This window comes from Scyliorhinus canicula, chromosome 16, assembly GCF_902713615.1.
Source record: "Scyliorhinus canicula chromosome 16, sScyCan1.1, whole genome shotgun sequence".
NCBI classification, from domain to species: domain Eukaryota; kingdom Metazoa; phylum Chordata; class Chondrichthyes; order Carcharhiniformes; family Scyliorhinidae; genus Scyliorhinus; species Scyliorhinus canicula.
In genome coordinates, this window is record NC_052161.1 from 82,976,856 (window position 1) to 82,995,544 (window position 18,689).

At 53.2% G+C, this 18,689-nt stretch overlaps 1 protein-coding gene across 2 annotated transcripts in view; it reads left to right on the plus strand.

Moving 5' to 3' along the window:
- Positions 1–9,853, plus strand: part of LOC119950811 (prolyl 3-hydroxylase 1-like) — a 56,157-nt gene extending 46,304 nt beyond the window's left edge. Inside the window, exons 8-13 of one of the 2 annotated variants that reach the window (XM_038773627.1) lie at positions 447–499; positions 4,079–4,185; positions 7,727–7,854; positions 8,621–8,716; positions 8,827–8,977; positions 9,705–9,853. In XM_038773627.1, the coding sequence (XP_038629555.1) occupies positions 447–499; positions 4,079–4,185; positions 7,727–7,854; positions 8,621–8,716; positions 8,827–8,977; positions 9,705–9,826 (657 nt within the window). In that variant the 3' untranslated portion in view covers positions 9,827–9,853. Of the gene's footprint in view, positions 1–446; positions 500–4,078; positions 4,186–7,726; positions 7,855–8,620; positions 8,717–8,826; positions 8,978–9,661 lie in introns of both variants that reach the window. The other variant, XM_038773626.1, reaches the window with a different exon arrangement.
- The last annotated feature ends 8,836 nt before the right edge of the window (positions 9,854–18,689 follow it).

Here is an 18,689-nt window from a genome sequence, read left to right on the forward strand (position 1 = left end):
ATACTAAGGGCAATTTTGTATGGCCAAAGCACCTAAGCTGCACGTCTTTGGACTGTGGGAGGAAATCGGAGCACCCGGAAGAATCCCACGCAGACACGGGGAGAACGTGCAGACTCCGCACAGACTGTGACCCAGCGGGGAATCGAACCTGGGACCCTGGCACTGTGAAGCCACAATGCTAACCACTGTGCTACCGTGCCAACAGTCCAAAGATGTGCAGGTTAGGTGGATTGGCCATGCTAAATTACCCTTGGTGTCCAAAAAATGTTAGTTGGGGTAACGGAGATAGGGTGGAGGTGTGGGCTAAGGTAGGGTGCTCTTTCCAAGGGCCGGTGCAGACTCAATGGGCCAAATGGCCTCCTTCTGTACTTTAAATTCTATGAATTTGTTTTGACCTTTTTTCCCATTGTCATCCCGTTCCTCTTCCCATTTTTCCCTTTCCCAAGGATTCCTGGACTCCAGCTGAACTGATCCCACAGTCCCTTCAAGGAAAACGCAGGTAAAGTCAGCCTGCAGCTTCTTCAGAGCAGAATCTCTGAGAGCTCTGCAAACGAGTTCTGACAATGAGTTTCGCGATGTGCCTCGCAATCAATCTGACCTTGCGAGAAATATTTAGCCACTACCTGGGGGTCAGCAACCGACACGCTTGACGGCAGTTTCTGTGAACTAGCGGGTTAGTCACGCCCCAAAGCAGCATCTCTGACTCTGTGGCACTCCCTCATTACTGACCCTCTGACAGTGCGGCACTCCCTCAGTACTGACCCTCTGACAGTGCGGCTTTCCCTCAGTACTGACCCTCTGACAGTGCGGCTTTCCCTCAGTACGGACCCTCTGACAGTGAGGCACTCCCTCATTACTGACCCTCTGACAGTGCGGCTTTCCCTCAGTACTGACCCTCTGACAGTGAGGCACTCCCTCATTACTGACCCTCTGACAGTGCGGCACTCCCTCAGTACTGACCCTCTGACAGTGCGGCACTCCCTCAGTACTGACCCTCTGACAGTGCGGCTTTCCCTCAGTACTGACCCTCTGACAGTGCGGCGCTCCCTCAGTACTGACCCTCTGACAGTGCGGCACTCCCTCAGTACTGACCCTCTGACAGTGCAGCGCTCCCTCAGTACTGACCCTCTGACAGTGCAGCGCTCCCTCAGCACTGACCCTCTGACAGTGCGGCGCTCCCTCAGTACATACCCTCTGACAGTGCGGCACTCCCTCAGTACTGACCCTCTGACAGTGCGGCACTCCCTCAGTACTGACCCTGTGACAGTGCGGCACTCCCTCAGTACTGACCCTCTGACAGTGCAGCACTCCCTCAGTACTGACCCTCTGACAGTGCAGCACTCCCTCAGTACTGACCCTCTGACAGTGCGGCACTCCCTCAGTACTGACCCTCTGACAGTGCGGCACTCCCTCGGTACTGACCCTCTGACAGTGCGGCACTCCCTCATTACTGACCCTCTGGCAGTGCAACACTCCCTTAGTACTAAACCTCTGACAGTGCAGCACTCCCTCAGTACTGACCCTCTGGCAGAGCGGCGCTCCCTCAGTACTGACCCTCTGGCAGTGCAACACTCCCTCAGTACTGATCATCTGACAGTGCGGCGTTCCCTCAGTACTGATCATCTGACAGTGCGGCACTCCCTCAGGACTGACCCTCTGACAATGCGGTGCTCCCTCAGTACTGATCCTCTGACAGTGCAGCACTCCCGCAGTACTGACCCTCTGACAGTGCAGCACTCCCTCAGTACTGACCCTCTGACAGTGCGGCACTCCCTCAGTACTGACCCTCTGACAATGCGGTGCTCCCTCAGTACTGGCCCTCTGACAGTGCAGCATTCCCTCAGTACTGACCCTCTGACAGTGCGGCACTCCCTCAGTACTGACCCTCCGACAGTGCGGCACTCCCTCAGTACTGATCATCTGACAGTGCGGCGTTCCCTCAGTACTGATCATCTGACAGTGCGGCACTCCCTCAGTACTGACCCTCTGACAATGCGGTGCTCCCTCAGTACTGATCCTCTGACAGTGCAGCACTCCCTCAGTACTGACCCTCTGACTGTGCAGCACTCCCTCAGTACTGACCCTCTGACAGTGCGGCACTCCCTCAGTACTGACCCTCTGACAATGCGGTGCTCCCTCAGTACTGATCCTCTGATAGTGCAGCACTCCCTCAGTACTGACTCTCTGACAGTGCAGCACTCCCTCAGTACTGACCCTCTGACAGTGCGGCACTCCCTCAGTACTGACCCTCTGACAAGGCGGTGCTCCCTCAGTAGTGGCCCTCTGACAGTGCAGCGCTCCCTCAGTACGGACCCTCCCACAGTGCGGCACTCCCTCAGTACTGACCCTCTGACAGTGTGGCACTCCCTCAGTACTGACCCTCTGACAGTGCGGCACTCCCTCAGTACTGACCCTCCGACAGTGCGGCACTCCCTCAGTACTGATCATCTGACAGTGCGGTGTTCCCTCAGTACTGATCATCTGACAGTGCGGCACTCCCTCAGTACTGACCCTCTGACAATGCGGTGCTCCCTCAGTACTGATCCTCTGACAGTGCGGCACTCCCTCAGTACTGACCCTCTGACAATGCGGTGCTTCCTCAGTACTGATCATCTGACAGTGCGGCACTCCCTCAGTACTGACCCTCTGACAGTGCGGCGCTCCCTCAGTACTGACCATCTGACAGTGCAGCGCGCCCTCAGTACCGACCCTCTGACCATGCAGCACTCCCTCAGTACTGACCCTCCAACAGTGCAGCACCCCCTCAGTACTGACCCTCCAACAGTGCAGGGCGCCCTCAGTACCGACCCTCTGACAATGCAGCACTCCCTCAGTACTGATCCTACGACAGTGCGGCACTCCCTCAGTACTCACCCTCTGACAGTGCGGCATTCCCTCAGTACTGACGCTCTGACAGTGCGGCATTTCCTTAGTACTGGACCTCTGACAGTGCAGCACTCCCTCAGTACTGACCCTCTGACAATGCAGCACTCCCTCAGTACTGACCCACCGACAGTGCGTTGTTCCCTCAGTACTGACCCTCTGAGAGTGCGGCACTCCCTCAGTACTGACCCTCTGACAGTGCAACGCTCCCTCATTACTGACCCTCTGACAGTGAGGCACTCCCTCAGTACTGACCCTCTGACAATGCAGCACTCCCTCAGTACTGAACCTCCGACAGTGCAGCACTCCCTCAGTACTTACCCTCCGACAGTGCGGCACTCCCTCAGTACTGACCCTCCGACAGTGTGCACTCCCTCAATACTGACCCTCCGACAGTGCGGCACTCCCTCAATACTGACCCTCCGACAGTGCAGCACTCCCTCAGTACTGACCCTCTGACAGCGCGGCACTCCCTCGATACTGACCCTCTGACAATGCGGTGCTCCCTCAGTACTGATCCTCTGACAGTGCGGCACTCCCTCAGTACTGACCCTCTGACAATGCGGTGCTTCCTCGTACTGATCATCTGACAGTGCGGCACTCCCTCAGTACTGACCCTCTGACAGTGCGGCGCTCCCTCAGTACTGACCATCTGACAGTGCAGCGCACCCTCAGTACCGACCCTCTGACCATGCAGCACTCCCTCAGTACTGACCCTCCAACAGTGCAGCACCCCCTCAGTACTGACCCTCCGACAGTGCAGGGCGCCCTCAGTACCGACCCTCTGACAATGCAGCACTCCCTCAGTACTGACCCTCTGACAGTGCGGCACTCCCTCAGTACTGACCCTCTGACAGTGCAGCACTCCCTCAGTACTGACCCTCTGACAGTGCGGCACTCCCTCAGTACTGACCCTCTGACAGTGCAGCACTCTCTCAGTACTGACCCTCCGACAGTGCAGCGCTCCCTCAGTACTGACCCTCTGACAGTGCGGCACCCCCTCAGTACTGACCCTCTTACAGTGCGGCGCTCCCTCGGTACCGACCCTCCGACAGTGCGGCACTCCCTCAGTACTGACCCTCTGACAGTGCAGGGCTCCCCCAGTACTAACACTCCGACAGTGATTGGGTGGTGCGGTAGGCATAGTGTATGTATTCTTGCCCCGGCAGAGGATCTTGAGTCTTTTCTATTTCAGGCCAGAGAGCTCAGAGAGCCCGCCAGATTCACCAGAGATCGACACCATGCAGGGTAAACCGTTGGAGATCGTCACACAGATCAACGACGACATTCAGCTTCTGAGAGGTTTGTATTTTGATCCTATTCAGGGCAATGAGGACAGTGTAGAGGGAGCTTTACTCTGTATCTAACCCCGTGTTGTACCTGTCCTGGGAGTGTTTGATGAGGACAGTGTAGAGGGAGCTTTACTCTGTATCTAACCCCGTGCTGTACCTGTCCTGGGAGTGTTTAATGGGGACAGTGTCGAGGGAGCTTTACTCTGTATCTAACCCCGTGCTGTACCTGTCCTGGGAGTGTTTGATGGGGACAGTGTAGAGGGAGCTTTACTCTGTATCTAACCCCGTGCTGTACCTGCCCTGGGAGTGTTTGATGGGGACAGTGTAGAGGGAGCTTTACTCTGTATCTAACCCCGTCCTGTACCTGTCCTGGGAGTGTTTGATGGGGACTGTGTAGAGGGAGATTTACTCTGTATCTAACCCTGTGCTGTACCTGTCCTGGGAGTGTTTGATGGGGGACAGTGTAGAGGGAGCTTTACTCTGTATCTAACCCCGTGCTGTACCTGTCCTGGGAGTGGTTGATGGGGACAGTGTGGAGGGAGCTTTACTCTGTATCTAACCCCGTGCTGTACCTGTCCTGGGAGTGGTTGATGGGGACAGTGTAGAGAGAGCTTTACTCTGAATCTAACCCCGTGCTGTACCTGTCCTGGGAGTGTTTGATGGGGACAATGTAGAGGGAGCTTTACTCTGTATCTAACCCCGTGCTGTACCTGTCCTGGGAGTGTTTGATGGGGACAGTGTAGAGAGAGCTTTACTCTGTATCTAACCCCGTGCTGTACCTGTCCTGGGAGTGTTTGTTGGGGACAATGTAGAGGGAGCTTTACTCTGTATCTAACCCCATGCTGTACCTGTCCTGGGAGTGTTTGATGGGGACAGTGTAGAGAGAGCTTTACTCTGTATCTAACCCCGTGCTGTACCTGTCCTGGGAGTGTTTGATGGGGACAATGTAGAGGGAGCTTTACTCTGTATCTAACCTCGTGCTGTGCCTGTCCTGGGAGTGTTTGATGGGGACAGTGTAGAGGGAGCTTTACTCTGTATCTAACCCTGTGCTGTACCTGTCCTGGGAGTGTGTGATGGGGACAGTGTAGATGGAGCTTTACTCAGTATCTAACCCCGTGCTGTACCTGTCCTGGGAGTGTTTGATGGGGACAGTGTAGAGGGAGCTTTACTCTGTATCTAACCCCGTGCTGTACCTGTCCTGGGAGTGTTTGATGGGGACAATGTAGGGGGAGCTTTACTCAGTATCTAACCCCGTGCTGTACCCATCCTGGGAGTGTTTCATGGGGACAGTGCGGAGGAAGCTTTACTCTGCATCTAACCCCGTGCTGTACCTGTCCTGGGAGTGTTTGTTGGGGACAATGTAGAGGGAGCTTTACTCTGTATCTAACCCCATGCTGTACCTGTCCTGGGAGTGTTTGATGGGGACAGTGTAGAGAGAGCTTTACTCTGTATCTAACCCCGTGCTGTACCTGTCCTGGGAGTGTTTGATGATGACAATGTAGAGGGAGCTTTACTCTGTATCTAACCTCGTGCTGTGCCTGTCCTGGGAGTGTTTGATGGGGACAGTGTAGAGGGAGCTTTACTCTGTATCTAACCCCGTGCTGTACCTGTCCTGGGAGTGTTTGATGGGGATAGTGTAGAGGAAGCTTTACTCTGTATCTAACCCTGTGCTGTACCTGTCCTGGGAGTGTTTGATGGGGACAGTGCGGAGGGAGCTTTACTCTGCATCTAACCCTGTGCTGTACCTGTCCTGGGAGTGTTTGATGGGGACAGTGTAGAGGGAGCTTTACTCTGTATCTAACCCCGTGCTGTACCAGTCCTGGGAGTGTTTGATGGGGACAGTGTAGAGGGAGCTTTACTCTGTATCTAACCCCATGCTGTACCTGTCCTGGGAGTGTTTGATGGGACAGTGTGATCCACTATCAATTACGCTAAGACGAGAGTAGGAAGTAATCGAGGCTTTATTACACTGAGATGTGTGGCCTCCTACATTAGCAGACGAAATGCCTGCTGGACGGGGAGCACACATATTTATACTCCACCTACTGGGTGGAGCCAGCAGGCAGGGATCTACCCCCGTACCTGTAGTACAGGGGCTTTACCGTAAAGCACCTATAACAACATCCTCTATATACAATATATACATCAGTGGTGACTACCACACAGTGTAGAGGGTGATTTACTCTGTATTTAACCCCTTGCTGTACCTGCCCTGGGAGTGTTTGTTGACAGTGAAGAGGGAGCGTTACTCTGTTTCTAAACCCCTGCTGTTCCTGTCCTGGGAGTGTTTGATGTGGACAGTGTAGAGTGAGCTTTACTCTGTATCTAACCCCGTGCTGTACCTGTCCTGGGAGTGTTTGATAGGAACAGTGTAGAGGGAGCTTTACTCTGTATCTAACCCCATGCTGTACCTGTCCTGGGAGTGTTTGATGGGGACAGTGTAGAGGGAGCTTTACTCTGTATCTAACCTCGTGCTGTACCTGTCCTGGGAGTGTTTGATGGGGACAGTGTAGAGCGAGCTTTACTCTGTATCTAACCCCGTGCTGTACCTGTCCTGGGATTGTTTGATGGGGACAGTGTAGAGGGAGCTTTACTCTGTATCTAACCCCGTGCTGTACCTGTCCTGGGAGTGTTTGATGGGGACAGTGTAGAGGGAGCTTTACTCGGTATCTCTGCCTTAAAGCCATTTAGCGTCCCGATAAGACCATAAGACATAGGAGTGGAAGTAAGGCCATTCGGCCCATCGAGTCCACTCCGCCATTCAATCATGGCTGATGGGCATTTCAACTCCACCTACCAGCATTCTCCCCGTAGCCCTTAATTCCTCGCGACATCAAGAATTTATCTATCCCGTGCTGTACCTGTCCTGGGAGTGTTTGATGTGGACAGTGTAGAGGGAGCTTTACTCTGTATCTAACCCCGTGCTGTACCTGTCCTGGGAGTGTTTGACGGGGACAGTTTAGGAAGAGCTTTGCTCTGTATCTAACCCCGTGCTGTACCTGTCCTGGGAGTGTTTGATGGGGACAATGTAGAGGGAGCTTTACTCTGTATCTAACCCCGTGCTGTACCTGTCCTGGGAGTGTTTGATGGGGACAGTGTAGAGGGAGCTTTACTCTGTATCTAACCCCGTGCTGTACCTATCCTGGGAGTGTTTAATGGGGACAGTGTAGAGGGAGCTTTACTCTGTATCTAACCCTGTGCTGTATCTGTCCTGCGAGTGTTTGATGGGGACAGTGTGGAGGGAGCTTTACTCTGTATCTAACCCCGTGTTGTACTGTCCTGGGAGTGTTTGATGGGGACAGTGTAGAGGGAGCTTTACTCTGTATCTAACCCGGTGCTATACCTGTCCTGGGAGTGTTTGATGGGGACAGTGTAGAGGGAGCTTTACTCTGTATCTAACCCCGTGCTATACCTGTCCTGGGAGTGTTTGACGGGGACAGTTTATGAAGAGCTTTTCTCTGTATCCAACATGGTGTAATTCCATCCCTTCATTGAATCGAGAAAGGTAAATGGCTTGCCCCTGTTCTGTCTCATTTTTCTTCTCTCTGCAGCCTCTTCATCACTCTTTGCCAATCTGAAAGTGCTGATGGATTCGAACCAGTTGAGTGGGAACCAGCGAGTGGTTTTCGATGGTGTCCTGACACCCGAGGAGTGTGCGGCTATTCGCAGCCTAGCTAACGTGAGTTATTGGGGAAGGGGGTGAGTGTGAATCCGACGGGAGGGCGATGTGGGGGAACTGAATTCACCCCACACCCCTCTGCAACGGGAGTGAACCCTCATACACACAAAATGAATGCACCAAATTGTGATTCTTGACCCTTCCCCTAATCCCCATTTTGCATCCTGAACTCCAACCCTTCCATTGACCCCTGTCCTGCATCGTTACCTTTCCATGACCCCTGTCCTGCATCTTGGCCCTCGACCCTTCTCCTGACCACATCCCACAGCATGACCCTAGACCCTCCTCATGACCCCTGTCCTGCACCATGACCCTCAGCCCTTCCTCTGACCCCTGTTCCACACCGTAACCTCGACCTTTCCACCGAGCTTTCCCACATCATTAACCTCAGCCCTTCCCTTCAACCACACCGCATCCCATGACTTTTCCTGACCCCTGTGCCACAATTTCACCCTTTACCTTATCCCTTGTGCCTCACCTTTACCCTCAACCTTTCCTGACACCTCTCCTACACTAGTTACCTTGACCCTTCCCCAACGCGTGGCCACACCTTGACCCTCGACCCTTTACATAACCCTGTCCCACACTGTGACCTTCAACCCATCCCCAAGGCAAAGGTGGAGGGGAGATGTGTGTGTTGGCAGTCTGACAGTGGTGGGGGAAGTGTGAGTGTATTGATGGTCACCTTCAGGCATTAACCATTTCCCCTCTTTCCCCCTCTCTGTTCCCTTCTGCCACCCACTGCCCACTCCCCATCCTCATGCAGGCTGCGACAGACCTGGGAACATTTTCCGTATCGGGTTCATCCACGCGCCTTCTGAGCAAACACCCAGAGACCCTCACCATCCTCCGAGCCCTTAAGGTGAGTGTGCCAGGATGGGTTCTGCGTCTGACTCCCAGGGGGCATGTATAACTGCGACCGCTCCTTTAATCACACCACCCCACCCCTCTCTCTTGCTTGCTTGCCCGCAGTTCGCTCACGAGGGGCTCCTCCGTCCAGACTATGCCCAGCTCTACTACCAGGCGAGCGAGCGAGCGAGGGCCGTCGTGCAGGCGCACTTCCGGTCGAAATCTCCACTCCATCCCTCCTTCTCCTGGCTCGGATGTCACACTGCACAAGCAGGTAAGTCCGGGCAGAGAAGGGAAACGGCTGAACCCCGGCCCCTTGCAGGTCCTGAGTTCCACAGGGAGCACAGCAAGAAGCCAACATCCCCTATCGCTGGAACATTGAGGACAGCATGATAGCACAAGTAGACAGCACCGTGGTTTCACAGTGCCAGGGTCCCAGCTTCGAGTCTCCACTGGGTCACGTTCTCCCCGTGTGCGTGTGGGTTTCTTCCGGGTACTCCAGTTGCCTCCCACAGTCCAAAGACGTGCAAGTTAGGTAGATTGGCCATGATAAATTGCCCTTAGTGACCAAAACGGTTAAAAGGGGTTATTGGGTTACGGGGATAGGGTGGAAGTGAGGGCTTACGTGGGTCGGTGCAGACCCGATGGGCTGAATGGCGTCCTTCTACACTGTTTGTTCTACGTTTTCCGCTGCTTATTCAGGGAACGATAGCCCTCAGTCCATTTACCAATTGGTTCTGGATCCTTCATCCCCAACACAAAGTACTGTTTATTGTCTCAGTTATGAAATTTTCCCTCCTCTCAGTGTCCGCAGGTTTTCTTTTGCGGGGAGGACCGGGTTTGCGATTTTAACTCTTCTCAGCTGAAGGGATATTGTCTTTTTTTGGTGATATCAGCCCAGTTCTGACATCGGATCACCATCTATCTCTAACACCCTGTTTCTCCATGCGTGCTTCTCGGCCGAGGTATTCGGCTGGGATGTGCCGCACCCCTCCCCGCAGGTGGCAGCGAGACAGGAGATGCCCCGAGGATTGCAGTGCAGGGAGGTGAGTGTCTCCGAAACCCAGAGGATGCGGCCTGTTGGACAGAGGCGGTGGCAAACCCAGCGAGCGAATTCAGGTGAGGGAACAGAGCAAGCTGCCCTCCTCCCTTCCCACCCTCACAACATCCCATCCCTCCCTCCCTCTCCGCCCCAACCCTCCCTCCCTCTCCTCCCCAGCCCTCCCTCCCTCTCCGCCCCATCCCTCCCTCCCTCTCCGCCCCATCCCAGCCACCCCTCTCCGCCCCAGCCATCCCTCCCTCTCCTCCCCAGCCCTCCCTCCCTCTCCGCCCCATCCCAGCCGCCCCTCTCCGCCCCAGCCCTCCCTCCCTCTCCGCCCCATCCCTCCCTCCCTCTCCGCCCCATCCCAGCCACCCCTCTCCGCCCCAGCCCTCCCTCCCTCTCCGCCCCATCCCTCCCTCCCTCTCCGCCCCATCCCTCCCTCCCTCTCCGCCCCAGCCCTCCCTCCCTCTCCGCCCCAGCCCTCCCTCCCTCTCCGCCCCATCCCTCCCTCCCTCTCCGCCCCATCCCAGCCACCCCTCTCCGCCCCATCCCAGCCACCCCTCTCCGCCCCAGCCCTCCCTCCCTCTCCGCCCCAGCCCTCCCTCCCTCTCCGCCCCATCCCTCCCTCCCTCTCCGCCCCATCCCAGCCACCCCTCTCCGCCCCATCCCAGCCACCCCTCTCCGCCCCAGCCCTCCCTCCCTCTCCGCCCCAGCCCTCCCTCCCTCTCCGCCCCATCCCTCCCTCCCTCTCCGCCCCATCCCAGCCACCCCTCTCCGCCCCAGCCCTCCCTCCCTCTCCGCCCCATCCCTCCCTCCCTCTCCGCCCCATCCCAGCCACCCCTCTCCGCCCCAGCCCTCCCTCCCTCTCCGCCCCATCCCTCCCTCCCTCTCCGCCCCATCCCAGCCGCCCCTCTCCGCCCCATCCCTCCCTCCCTCCGTCACATCCATCCCTCCCTCTCCTCCCGAGTCCTCCCTCCCTCTCCGCCCCATCCCACCCACCTTCTCTACCCCATACCTCCCACCTTCTCCGCCCCATCCCTCCCTCCCTCCGTCACATCCATCCCTCCCTCTCCTCCCGAGTCCTCCCTCCCTCTACGCCCCATCCCACCCACCTTCCCTGCCCCATACCTCCCACCCTCTCCGCCCCATCCCACCCACCTTCTCCGTCCCAGCCCACCCTCCCTCTCTGCCCCATCCCACCCTCACTCTGCACCCCAGCCATCCCTCCCTCTCCGTACAGCCCTCCCTCGCTCTCCGTCCATCCCTCCCTCCCTCTCCGCCCCAGCCCTCCCTCCCTCTCCGCCCCATCCCTCCCTCTCCGTCCAGCACTCCCTCCTTCTCCGTGCATCCCTCCCTCCCTCTCCGCCCCAGCCCGCCCACCCTCTCCGTCCCAGCCCTCCCTCCCTCTCCATCCAGCCTGCCCTCCCTGCCTCACCTCATCCTCTCTCCCCCTCTCTCACTCCATCCATCCCCATCTCTCCCCCTCCGTCACTTCCGCTCTCCCCCTCCATCCATCCCCATCTCTCCCCTCCCTCACTCCCGCTCTCTCCCTCCATCCATCCCCATCTCTCCCCCTCCTTCACTCCCGCTCTCCCCCTCCATCCAGCCCTATTTCTCCCCCTCCCTCTTCCTGTTCCTCTCTCGCCATCCTACCCTGTTTCCCTCCCTCCCTCTCTCTCCTTCTCCCTCCTGCCTACTCTCTCCCTCCCTCCCGCCCACTCTCTCCCTCCCTCCCGCCCACTCTCTCCCCCCTCCCACCCTCTCCCTCCCTCTCTCTCTTTCTGGCTCCCGCCTACTCTCCCTCCCTCCCGCCCACTCTCTCCCACCCACTCTCTCCCTCATCCCTGCCCTCGCTCTCCCTCACATCCGCCCTCTCTCTCCCACAATTCCACCCTTTCTTTCCCTCACTCCTTCTCTCATTCACTCCTGCACTCCCTCTCTCACTTGCTCCCTCACTCTCCCTCCCCTCTCTCTCGTTCTCTCTCTCCCTCTCTGTCACTCCCTCACTCACTCACTCCATCTCCCTCCCTCCCTATCTCTCCTAGTATGTTCTAGTGCGTTGCAATAATTGAGTCAGTGCACCAAAGATAGTCTCATTTATGAGGCGGCACGGTAGAACAGTGGTTAGCCCTGTTGCTTCACAGCGCCAGGGTTCCAGGTTCAATTACCGGCTTGGGTCACTGTCCATGCAGAGTTTGCACGTTCTCCCCATGACTGCGTGGGTTTTCCTCCGGGTGCTCCGGTTTCCTCCCACAAGTCCTGAAGGACGTGCTGTTAGGTGAATTGGACATTCTGAATTCTCCCTCTGTGGACCCAAACAGGTGCCGGAATGTGGCGACTGGGGGCTTTTCACAGTAACGTCATTGCAGTGTTAATGTCAGCCTACTTGTGGCAATAAAGATTATTATTATAATTATGATTTATTAAATGACAATAACGTGGGTAGGAAACAATGCTAATACCACTAACGAAGTGTAAACTGTTCGCAACTCGAATACGAGAGCTAATACTAAACACAACTTTCCACCCGGACTCCTGAAGGTTGCAGTGTGACGTGGTGTAGTTCTACTGCCATCTGCTGGTTGGAGGTCTAACATAATAACATACAGAATTGTTTATGCATATCATTACATCCCCTTTCCTTTAACAACGGTATAATATACAACATTTCAACCAATTACATATGGTATGCACAGCATAACAATTCAGATTATTTACAATTACAGTGTCCACTGCAGATTCAGTCTGTCAGGTTTATTTGGATGTCTCGTTGACCTTCGAAGCTTTTGTTGATCCGCCAAGTCTGCTTGATATTCTAGTGCCGCTGAAGATGCCTCTGTTGGAACTGCATTACTCTGTGCATCTTCAGGTTGTACAGTTGATTTGTGGTCAGGTTGCGTTGGTTTGGATAGTCAGAAGTTTTCACACACATCATCTGCTGACAGTGAAGTAACAGGTTGCTGAATTTTTAACAAAGCTCTTCTGTTCCTCCTGAGTACCTGTCCTTGACTGTATAGGACTTTGGACCTATCTTCTATATCACTTTCGCACACTTTAGCCAGCCATCAGAATCCTCCACCCTTAGAACATAGAACATAGAACATTACAGCGCAGTACGGGCCCTTCGCCCCTCGATGTTGCGCCGACCTGTGAAACCATCTGAAGCCTATCTGACCTACACTATTCCATTTTCATCCATATGTCTATCCAGTGACCACTTAAATGCCCTTAAAGTTGGCGAGTCTACTACTGTTGCAGGCAGGGCGTTCCACACCCCTACTACTCTCTGAGTAAAGAAACTGCCTCTGACATCTGTCCTATATCTATCACCCCTCAATTTAAAGCTATGTCCCCTCGTGTTGATCATCACCATGCGAGGAAAAAGACTCTCACTGTCCACCCTATCTAACCCTCTGACTATCTTATATGTCTCTATTAAGTCACCTCTCAGCCTTCTCCTCTCTAGCGAAAACAACTTCAAGTCCCTGAGCCATTCCTCGTAAGACCTTCCCTCCATATCAGGCAACATCCTCGTAAATCTCCTCTGAACCCTTTCCAAAGCTTCCACATCCTTCCTATAATGTGGTGACCAGAACTGCACGCAATACTCCAGGTGCGGCCGCACCAGAGTTTTGTACAGCTGCAGCATGACCACGTGGCTCCGAAACTCAATCCCCCTGCTTATAAAGGCTAGCACACCATATGCCTTCTTAACAGCCCTATTAACCTGGGTGGCAACTTTCAGGGATTTATGTACCTGGATGCCGATACCATTGCATTCTAAAGGTTGTAGCGACCTGGTTGACCTGTCATAGTATCTCTTCTGCTTCCTCCTTTGAGACTGTGATGTGGAGATGCCGGCGTTGGATTGGGCTGGGCACAGTAAGAAGTCTTACAGCACCAGGTGAAAGTCCAACAGGTTTGTTTCAAATCGCTAACTTTCGGAGCACTGCTCCTTCCTCACCTGAGAAAGGAGCTGCACTCCGAAAGCTGGTCATTTGATAAAAACCTTTTGGATTTTAACCTGGTATTTTCAGACTGCAGTTGATGTTTTATTTTGTGACTTGCTTGTTGATTTGAAAGACATGGCAACATTGTTCTTATCTTCCTGTTCATCAGTAATTATGATGATGACAAACCATTGCACAAAGGTGATGCTCGATAACCAAGAAATGGCAGATATGGATCATACTGGCTGTCCATCCATTTTTAAGGAATGGTTTTACTATTTGCACACCTTTCTTTGCCTTTCCATTTGACCGTGGATATAAATCACTGGATGTGACATGCCTAAAGTCGTTCCTCTGCGCAAATTCCCTCCATTCCTGACAACGTTTTAATAATGGGAGATGAGGAAATGGCTGAGGAACTGAACAGGTTTTTTGGGTCGGTCTTCACAGTGGAAGACACAAATAACATGCCAGCGACTGATAGAAATGAGGCTATGACAGGTGAGGACCTTGAGAGGATTGTTATCACTAAGGAGGTAGTGATGGGCAAGCTAATGGGGCTAAAGGTAGACAAGTCTCCTGGCCCTGATGGAATGCATCCCAGAGTGCTAAAAGAGATGGCTAGGGAAATTGCAGATGCAGTAGTGATGATTTACCAAAATTCACTAGACTCTGGGGTGGTCCCGGTGGATTGGAAATTAGCAAACATGACACCACTGTTTAAAAAAGGAGGTAGCAAGAGAGCGGGAAATTATAGGCCAGTGAGCTTAACTTCGGTAGTAGGGAGAATGCTGGAATCTATCATCAAGGAAGAAATAGTGAGGCATCTGGATAGAAATTGTCCCATTGGGCAGACGCAGCATGGGTTCATAAAGGGCAGGTCATGCCTAACTAATTTAGTGGAATTTTTTGAGGACATTATCAGTGCAGTAGATAACGGGGAGCCAATGGATGTGGTATATCTGGATTTCCAGAAAGCCTTTGACAAGGTGCCACACAAAAGGTTGCTGCATAAGATAAAGATGCATGGCATTAAGGGTAAAGTAGTAGCATGGATAGAGGATTGGTTAATTAATAGAAAGCAAAGAGTGGGGATTAATGGGTGTTTCTCTGGTTAGCAATCAGTAGCTAGTGGTGTCCCTCAGGGATCCGTGTTGGGCCTACAATTGTTCACAATTTACATAGATGATTTGGAATTGGGGACCAAGGGCAATGTGTCCAAGTTTGCAGATGACACTAAGATGAGTGGTAAAGCGAAAAGTGCAGAGGATACTGGAAGTCTGCAGAGGGATTTGGATAGGTTAAGTGAATGGGCTAGGGTGTGGCAGATGGAATACAATGTTGACAAATGTGAGGTTATCCATTTTGGTCGGAATAACAGCAAACGGGATTATTATTTAAACAATAAAATATTAAAGCATGCTGCTGTGCAGAGAGACCTGGTGTGCTAGTGCATGAGTCACAGAAGGTTGGATTACAGGTGCAACAGGTGATTAAGAAGGCAAATGGAATTTTGTCTTTCATCGTTAGAGGGATGGAGTTTAAGACTAGGGAGGTTATGCTGCAATTGTATAAGGTGTTAGTGAGGCCACACCTGGAGTATTGTGTTCAGTTTTGGTCTCCTTACTTGAGAAAGGATGTACTGGCACTGGAGGGTGTGCAGAGGAGATTCACGAGGTTAATCCCAGAGTTGAAGGGGATGGATTACGAGGAGAGGTTGAGTAGACTGGGACTGTACTTGGAATTTAGAAAGATGAGGGGGGATCTTATAGAAACATATAAAATTATGAAGGGAATAGATAGGATAGATGCGGGCAGGTTGTTTCCACTGGCGGGTGAAAGCAGAACCAGGGGGCATAGCCTCAAAATAAGGGGAAGTAGATTTCGGACTGTGTTTAGGAGGAACTTCTTCACCAAAGGGTTGTGAATCTATGGAATTCCTTGCCCAATGAAGCAGTTGAGGCTCCTTCATTAAATGTTTTTAAGGTAAAGATAGAGAGTTTTTTGAAGAATAAAGGGATTAAGGGTTATGGTGTTCGGGCCGGAAAGTGGAGCTGAGTCCACAAAAGATCAGCCATGATCTCATTGAATGGCGGAGCAGGCTCGAGGGGCCAGATGGCCTACTCCTGCTCCTAGTTCTTATGTTCTTATGTTCTTAACTGCAACATGGACCACTGTCACCCATGGCAACCAGTCTTTGAAGGTGGCAACACAAGTAGACAAGGTAGTCGAGAAAGCATACGGAATGCTTCCCTTCATTGAGCAGGGCATCGAATATAAAAACTGGCAAGTCATGCAACAGTTGTATAGAACATTGGTAAGGCCACACTTGAATATTGCGCACAATTCTGGTCACCACACTACCAGAAGGATGTAGAGGTTTTGGAGAGAGTGGAGAGGAAGTTTACCAGGATGTTGCCTGGTCTGGAGGTTGTTAGCTATGTGGAGAGGCTGAGTAGACTTGGACTGTTTTCATTAGAAAGATGGAGATTGAGGGGTGACCTGATAGAGGTCTACAAGATTATGAGGGGCCTGGAGAGAGTGGATGGGCAGGCACTCTCCAAGGGTGGAGGGGTCAGTCACCAAGGGCCATAGATTTAAGGCCCTTGGTGCAAAGTTTAGAGGAGATCTGCAAGGCAGTTTTTTTTATGCAGAGCGTTGTGAGTGCCTGGAACGTGTTGCCAGGGGAGGTTGTGGAAGCAGATACATTAACGACATTCAAAAGGCATCTTGACAAACACATGGCTAGGATGGGTATTGTGGGATATGACACAAGGAAGTACTGAGGGTTGGCAAAGGTTGGTATCATAACCGGCACAGGTTTGGAGGGCCGGAGGGCTTGTTCCTGTGCTGTATTGTTCTTTGTTCTTTGTTCTCTTTGTGGAATGCCATGACGAGCAAAGATAGCTTGAGTATGCATTATAACACACTTACTGACGAACTGGATAACTGTGCCACGTCAGGAAAATTGGAAAAGTAATCTACAACCAATAAATACTCTTTCCCTTCAAGATAAAACAAATCTATTACTACTTTCTGCCACGGAAGTGTCACTATGCCGCCCACCTGCATTGGTTCTTTTATTTGTCTCTGTTGGAATTTTTTTATTTTTTTAAAAATAATTTTTATTGGAATTTTTTACAGAAAATATAAAAATATAACAACAAGTAATAATATGCAACAAACTGCCCCATAACACCCGCAACTCCCCCCAAACCGTAACAACACATGTATCCCACCCCCCCTCACCCCAACAAGAGAACTTAACCATAAATTAAAATTAAATAAATCAAATTTAAATAAAATAAACAAACATAGTCATCGTCCCCGTCCCCCCCCCCAACCTCACCCATTTGATGAATCCCTCCCCAAATCCAAACCTCTCCAGCACCTCCCACAGGTACCCCCACTCAACTCTATCAAACGCTTTCTCTGCATCCAGCGCCACCACTATCTCCGCCTCCCCCTCCACTGCCGGCATCATGATAACATTGAGCAGTCTCAGCACATTTGTGTTGAGCTGCCGCCCCTTGACAAACCCTGTCTGATCTTCATGAATCACCTCTGGCACACAATCCTCTATCCTGGTAGCCAGGATCTTCGCCAGCAACTTAGCGTCAACATTGAGGAGCAAGATAGGCCTGTATGATCCACACTGCAAGGGGTCCTTATCCCGCTTTAGGATCAAAGAGATCAATGCCCGCGACATCGTCGGGGGCAAAGCCCCCCCCCCATGCCTCATTGAAGGTTCGCACCAGCAGGGGACCCAACAGGTCCACATACTTTTTGTAAAATTCCGCCGGGAACCCGTCCGGCCCCGGGGCCTTACCTGACTGCATTTGTCCGATCCCCCTGACCAGCTCTATCGGCGCCCCCAGCCCCTCTACCAGCCTCTCTTGAACCCTTAGGAAACATAGCCTGTTCATGAAGCTCTCCATCCCCTCTCTCCCGCTCGGAGGTTCCGACCGGTACAGTTCCTCGTAAAAGTCCCTAAAGACCCCGTTTACTTCTGTCCCCTTCTGCACTACATTTCCACCCCCATCCTTCACTCCACCAATTTCCCTAGCCGCAACTCGCCTACGGAGCTGATGCGCCAACATCCTGCTCGCCTTCTCTCCATACTCATATACCGCGCCCTGCGCCCTCCTCCACTGTGTCTCCGCCTTTCTGGTGATCAACAAGTCAAATTTGGCCTGCAAACTGCGCCGTTCTCCCAGCAACCCTTCCTCCGGTGCTTCCGCATATCTCCTGTCCACATCCAGGAGCTCTCCCACCAGTCTCTCCCTCTCCTTCCTCTCCCTCCTTTCCCTGTGGGCCCGGATGGAGATCAGCTCCCCCTGGATCACTGCTTTCAGAGCCTCCCAGACCATTCCCACCCGGACCTCCCCCGTATCATTGGTATCCAGATACCCCTCAATGCTTCTCCGAACCCTCTAACACACCTCCTCCTCCGCCAGCAGCCCCACATCCAGGCGCCAGAGCGGGCGCTGGTCCCCCGCCTCTCCCATCTCCAGATCAACCCAGTGCGGGGCATGGTCCGAAATCGCTATGGCCGAGTACTCGGCATCCTGCACCCTCGGAATCAATCCCCTGCTCAGGACAAAAAAGTCTATCCGGGAATAAACCCTATGGACATGAGAGAAAAAGGAATACTCCCGCGCTCTCGGTCTCCCAAACCTCCAGGGATTCACCCCTCCCATCTGGTCCATAAACCCCCTCAGCACTCTGGCCGCCGCCGGTCTCCTGCCCGTCCTTGAACTGGACCGGTCCAGTGTGGGATCGAGCACTGTGTTAAAATCTCCCCCCATGATCAGGCCCCCTGCCTCCAGGTCCGGGATGCGGCCCAACAATTGCCTCATGAAGCCAGCATCATCCCAATTCGGGGCATATACGTTCACCAGCACCACCTTCTCTCCCTGCAGCCTACCCTTCACCATGATATATCTGCCCTCCTTGTCCGACACCACCTCAGCCGCCTCAAACGCCACCCTCTT